The sequence below is a fragment of the Microtus ochrogaster genome, linkage group LG1, assembly GCF_000317375.1.
Source record: "Microtus ochrogaster isolate Prairie Vole_2 linkage group LG1, MicOch1.0, whole genome shotgun sequence".
Classification (NCBI taxonomy): domain Eukaryota; kingdom Metazoa; phylum Chordata; class Mammalia; order Rodentia; family Cricetidae; genus Microtus; species Microtus ochrogaster.
Genome location: NC_022027.1, coordinates 2,566,551 through 2,572,687, shown reverse-complemented (window position 1 = coordinate 2,572,687; position 6,137 = coordinate 2,566,551). Strand labels below are relative to the sequence as shown.

The 6,137-nt window shown below is 56.6% G+C and overlaps 1 protein-coding gene across 2 annotated transcripts in view; it reads left to right on the top strand.

The window, feature by feature from the left end:
* The first annotated feature begins 132 nt into the window (after positions 1-132).
* The window catches only part of Zfr2 (zinc finger RNA binding protein 2), a 20,270-nt gene continuing 14,265 nt past the window's right edge, over positions 133-6,137 (top strand). For both annotated transcript variants that reach the window (XM_013350714.2, XM_005359000.2), the window contains exons 1-2: positions 133-223; positions 4,933-5,125. In XM_013350714.2, the coding sequence (XP_013206168.1) occupies positions 171-223; positions 4,933-5,125 (246 nt within the window). In that variant the 5' untranslated portion in view covers positions 133-170. The remainder of the gene's footprint in view (positions 224-4,932; positions 5,126-6,137) is intronic.

Sequence of the window (6,137 nt, the reverse complement as noted above, 5' to 3'; positions counted from 1 at the left end):
GAGGTCAGGGGTGGTGGGTCCTGGAGAGTGGGCGGGGGCTTGGCACGTGCGGGGCCAGATGGAGGCGCTCAGAGGTTAGGGATGGCAGGTTCGCGAGGGGGCGGGACCCGGGCGGTGCGTCGGGGGCACGGCCGTGACGTCACTCCCGCGGGCTCCGGGAGGACGCGGACATGGCGGCCAGCGGCTTTTCCGGCCTCGCGCAGGGAGCCGGCCCGTCGTCCAGGTAACTAGCCCTGCATGCGGCTGGGTGCCCCAACCCTGCGGGACGCGGTCATGAGTCACGGGGAACGGGGCGGGCTCTGGGCGGGGCGACGGTCCCTGGGGTCCGCGGGAGGGCGGGGCAGGGACCCTGTGAGGACAGACCTGGGTCTTGGAGGGTGGGGACTGGAGGACAGCTGGGGGAGGGGACTGACCTCAGAAAGGACTTGAGACCTTGAGGAACCTTCCGAGCGGAGAGAGGATGGGGGTTCTGGCGCCCGATAAAAGCAGCTGGGGTTTCTGGTGTTTAATTGATGGGGGACCCTCTACCGGGATGGAGGCTGAGGTCCTGCTGTGTAAAAATGGGGACCCTTCTGACGGGGATGGAGTGTGGGGTTTTGCTGTCTAATGGATGGGGGATCCTCCAGATGGGGATGAAGGGGGAAGTTCTGGTCCCTGATGGATGGGGAACCCTTCAGGTGGGTATGGATTGGGGGTTCTGGTGTCTAAGGGGGACCCAGGTAGGCAGGGTGAAGTGAGGCTCTGTTCTTCAGTAAAAGTATGGGCCGGATGGCACAGGCCTCCAGCCCCAGCTCCTGGGGAGAGAAACTGAGGTGGGGGGAAGTCTGTCTGGAGTTCAAAGCTAGCCTGAGATACAGCTCAATGAGGCCAGGCTGGGCGGCTTAGGGAGAATTCGTCTCTCAGTGTTGGGAGTTGTGGGGGGCTGACGGCTGGGGACACATTCCCCCATCAGCAGGTATCTTGGTAGGGTTCTTGTGTGATGACACACCACGTCCAAGAGCTGGAGAGAGGGGCTCAGTGTGGAAAAGGACTTGCTGCCAAAGCTGGAATCTGGTCAGTCCCTGGGACTCAGGCTGAAAGATTGCCTGACTCCTGCAAGTGGTCCTCTGTTGTGGCCCAAGACCTGCAGCAAGCTGGGGAGGAAAGGGTTTCTTCGGTTTACACGTCCACACCACTGTTCATCACTGAAGAAGTCAGGGCAGGAACCTGGAGGCAGGAGCTGATGCAGAGGCCATGGAGGATGCTGCTCACTGGCTTGCTCCTCCTGGCTTCCTGAGCCCGCTTTCTGTAGAACCCAGGACCGCAGCCCAGGGGTGGCACTGCCCCACCGCTCACTAACTGTGGCCCTGAACAACCCTTGTGAGGATTACTCTGCAACAGGAGCTACCCCTTCATTGCCCTATGAAGGCCCGCGATGAGTTCCCCACATTTGGGTGAGAAAAGGACAGAAGGAAGACTAACACAGGCCTCCCAGGCCTTGGGCGACGACGCTCAGCGTGGAAGGGGCTCCGGAGAGGGCTCCGGAATGGTTTGCGCATGCTCTGGAGGAGGTGCTGTGGATACCTCCGCCTCTTGGTGCCTGCCTGGAGAGCAAAGCTAGACTACCCCACCCCCAGCCCAAACCTAAATCCCTGCCTCAGTGATGCACGGCTGGGTGCCAGGTACTGAGACCACCGGGCACATGGCAGCCAGAAAAGGCAGCCTCTGAGCTGCAGAGGTCAGAAGGAATTTCATTTTGGTTCCGTCTGGTTTTGTGTTAGAAAAAAGCGAAAGCTGAGCCCTGACTGCTCTGTTCATCGCTTAGCTGTATTTTTACCCCTTTCCTCAAATGTCAGCAGTTTGCATCACCCGGACACAGCCCCTCAGGGGACAAGGCCGAGCCCCTCGGCTCAGGAAAAGTTGGCCTCCAGAGACCCTCCACTCGGCGCAGCGCCTCCCACTTGGGGAGCCCAACTCCAATGGGGAGCACCCCAGAGCATGGGGTGCCATGGGGTGCAGGGCACCAGTCAGGCGGCACCTTCTGCCCTGTCATTTGATTTGTCTGGAGAGATGGCTCAGCGGTTAAGAGCACTGACTGCTCTTCCGGAGGTCCTGAGTTCAATTCCCAGCACCCACATGGTGGCTCACAGCCGTCTGTAATGAGATCTGGAGCCCTCTCCTGGCCTGCAGGTGTACATGCAGGCAGAAGTACTGTATACATAATAAATAAATCTTTTTTAAAAAAAAATCTGAAGTCTCTGAGCCAGTAGCGGTCCGCATGCCTTTAATCCCAGCACTTGAGAAACAGAGGTAGGCAGATCTCTGAGTTTGGGGCCAACCAGTTCTACAGAGGGAGTTCCAGGACAAACAGAGCTACACAGAGAAACCCTGTTCTGAAAAACAACAATAATAATAAAATTCCAAGCCTCTGTAAAACTCCAAAATCACTTTAAAAATTCAAAGTCATAGCTGTGGGATCCTCTAAAATCTGTAAAAAAAAAAAAAAAAAAAAAAGCTCTTTTTCCAAGAGGAAAGAACCAAGCACAGTAACCGTTGGAACAAGGTAAAACCAAACTGCAACAATGCAAATAATTCAACAGCGCAAATAATTCAATGTCCAAATATCTGGGATCCACTCACCATCTTCTGGGCTCCTCCACGGGCCTGGGTCACATCCAGTCGGCCCTCTGCAGCGCACACAGCCTGTCGCCCAGGCTCCAGCGGACTCCGCCCCACCGCTGCTGTTCCTGGTGTTCATCCCATGGTACAGACATTTCCACCGCACCAGAGTCTCTGCTGTAGCCTCTCAGAGGCTCTCTTCGCAGGGCCAAGCCTCAGCTTTTCGGCATGGCACCTTCGGTCAATTGCCACTGAGCATGCGCCTTCACCAATGCCCTCTCCCGGCCTCTCACGTCGTCAGTGTGAAGTACAGCCTTGCCGCCTCTGGAACAGAGCTTCTCTGTGCTCTGAGGACACTTGTCCCAGACGATTTCACCTTGGTGGTGCTGGCTCCTTGCTAATCACAGCTAATTCTTTAGCTCCAACAGGCCAGGAACATTTTTTATTATTATTATTATTATTATTATTTGGTTTTTCTTTTCTTTTTTCTTTTTTTGGTTTTTCGAGACAGGGTTTCTCTGTGGCTTTGGAGCCTGCTGTCCTGGAACTAGCTCTTGTAGACCAGGCTGGCCTCGAACTCACAGAGATCCGCCTGCCTCTGCCTCGAGAGTGCTGGGATTAAAGGCGTGGTCATGGCTGACCACAGATTCTTAACTCAGAACTGCAAATGGCCCACAGGGTCTTTGCTCCCCTCTGAACTTCACAGGCCTCCAGCAGCTCTGCCTCTCTTGGTGCCATCTGTGCGAGGGGCCTCCCTGTCCTCTGGTGGTGAGCACTCTGTACCTCCCTAGTCCTCCTCTAGTCCTCCTCAGAACCCAACCAGGTCTGTCTCAGCAACCCCATGCACCTGGCACCAGTTTCTGTCTTAGCCAAGGTTCCTAAGTTTGATGAAATGATCAAACGTGGTTGGGAAGGAAGGCCTTTTAATTCAGCTTAGGGTTTCACATCACTGTCCCCACTGTAGCAGAGGCCACGGAGGGGGCTGCTCACTGGCCTGCTCCACATGGCTTCCTCAACCTGCTTTCTGTAGAACCCAGGGGCACCACACCAGGGAGCACCACACCAGGGAGGCTTCACCCACAACGGGTGGGACCCTCCAACATTGAGCACCAACTAAGAAAATGTCCTCCAGGCTCGTGTGAAGCCTGATCTTGAGGCATTCATTTTCTCCACCGAGGCTCCCTCCTCTCTGATGACTACAGTCTGTGTCAGCTTAACACCAAACTGCCCAGGAAAGCAGATGTCCCTCCTGTCTGTCCCCAGGGCCACTCCCCTCCATGCGGCCCAGCCTGCTGATTGTCACCTGCCACCCTTCTGGCAGCTTCTAAGCCAGGCCCAGTTTTTTTGAGTCCTAGATGTGCTCACTGTGGTGGTAACCTCTGACTTTTCAGGGGGCCCAGTGAACAAGCGCCTGGGAACCCTCAGCTGTGACCCCAGTTTTTACTGATTCGGAACTCACAGTGACACTGAGGAATGTTGGTGTCAGGGCTGCGATCCTTTGAGGCCCCTGTTGGGTAGAGCACACATTAGCACGAAGGAGTCTTTGGGCTCCTTGGCTAGTAGACCCTCCCAGCACTGGGACGTAGAAGCCGAACAATAGTTCAGGTGAGCCTCCTCTGCGGAGCAAACTAACAGTCTCCCCAAAAGGCGTCCTGGGATGAACAGCCGTACCTGGTGGCCATCGGTGCTGTTGGTCGCTGGGTAGACAGCAATACAGGAACCAGGGGAAGGAACATGAGGGGCTGAGAGGTGTTTGGAATACAGCGGCTACACTTGCAGAGGAATCAGGGGGTGGTTCACAATCTCTGCCTTCAGTGACAGAGCCTGGCGCCCTCTGCTGGCCTCTGCGGGCACTAGCCACACCAGTGGTAATGCAAGCGAAACAAAATAAAATAAAATAAAATAATACAACTCACTATAGTCCAGGCAAGCCTAGAATTCCCAGCCCCCAGCCTTTGCCTCCAGAATAGCAGGGATAGCCAGGCCTGACCACCAGGCCTGGTTGCGAGAACTTCCACCCACCTGGGTTTCTTGGGCAGTCACTGCGGCTATGAAGCCATACGGGGGAGATGAGAGCGTAGTTGGGGTCAGAGCACCTGCTGGACAGTGTGAGGACCCGCGTTCACTCCAACATTCACCTGCAATGTCGGTGTGCCGGCACATACCTCTGTGCCCATGCTGGCCAGGCCGTCCAGTTAATGTGAGCTCCGGGGACGTTAGTGTCGTCTGTGGCCACAGGAGTGAGGGGCTGGCCTGGCCAAGCACCTGCTCAGGGATTGTATGCCGTGGAGACCCAGTTAACCCCCTCTGCCTTTTGTGTTCCGGTGGCTCCAGCACCCAGCCATCCTCGGCTTTTCCTGTCCCGGCTGCTGGGCCCAGCTATGCCATGAAATCTACCCCTGGAACAGAGAGCACCACCAGCTGGGCCCTGGCCCCTGCCACCCAGCCGCACGCCAACCAGGACTCCGCGTCCAGCAGCCGGCCCCCAGGTCCTATCCCTGTGGCCGCGGCTGCGTCTACCCACCAGGTACTGCAGCGCCACCATGCAACAAGATTTTAGTTCATTTTTTACATGTGTGAGTGAGTTCCTACATGTGTGTCTTTCGTCACGTGTGTGCAGCGCCTACAGAGGCCAAAGGAGGCTGTCAGCCCCTGGAGCTGGAGTCACAGGGGGTCATGAGCTGCCATGAGGGTGCTGGGAACTGAACCCGGGTCCTCTGTGTGAGTGACCGGTGCTCTGACACCACAAGGAAATGTGTGTTGAATGGGACATCCATGGTGTCCCTGACATCAGCATTTCTAGGGACAGGACCTGCTCTGCGGTGACAGGAGCCACCACATTGACACCTCCCAAGGAGGGGACTTGTGGCCCAGCCAGGCAGTGGCCTCGGGAGGAGCCAAAAGACTCTGAGGGAATCCCCTCCAGCAGACAGCAGTTATGGGGGTACCAGGACTTGGGGCCACTGTGTCACCTCCCCCATCACAGCTCCTGCCCCGTCTCTCATCCCTGACTCACGTAGCCAACAGTTGTGGTGCCTTGACTCAGACCAACCTGGGCTCCCGGCTTTCACACTGAGAAGAGTTTTGGGCCAGGTGGTCCTGAATCAGCACTGGGATTTCATGAGCTTTTAACAAGGACGTAAACAGGAAGGTTGAGATGGGGGCCTTGGGAGGAAGTCGGTCATACCAGTGCAGCTCTGGCGTACCTGGTAGTCTTGGAGGCTTTGGTGACTTTTGGGTGCTGTCTTAGCCCTGGGTGGCTCTGAAGGGCAGCAGAGTCGATAGGTCACCTCTGTTGAGTACCGTGCACAACCCTGTCTGTGGAGCCTGGGTGTGCGGCCTAGGCCGTACCTGTCACAGGCTGGTCTGCCGTCTGTGATGAGACCGTACCTGTCACAGGCGGGTCTGCCATCTGTGGTGAGACCGTACCTGTCACAGGAGGGTCTGCCGTCTGTGGTGAGACCGTACCTGTCACAGGAGGGTCTGCCGTCTGTGGTGAGACCGTACCTGTCACAGGAGGGTCTGCCGTCTGTGGTGAG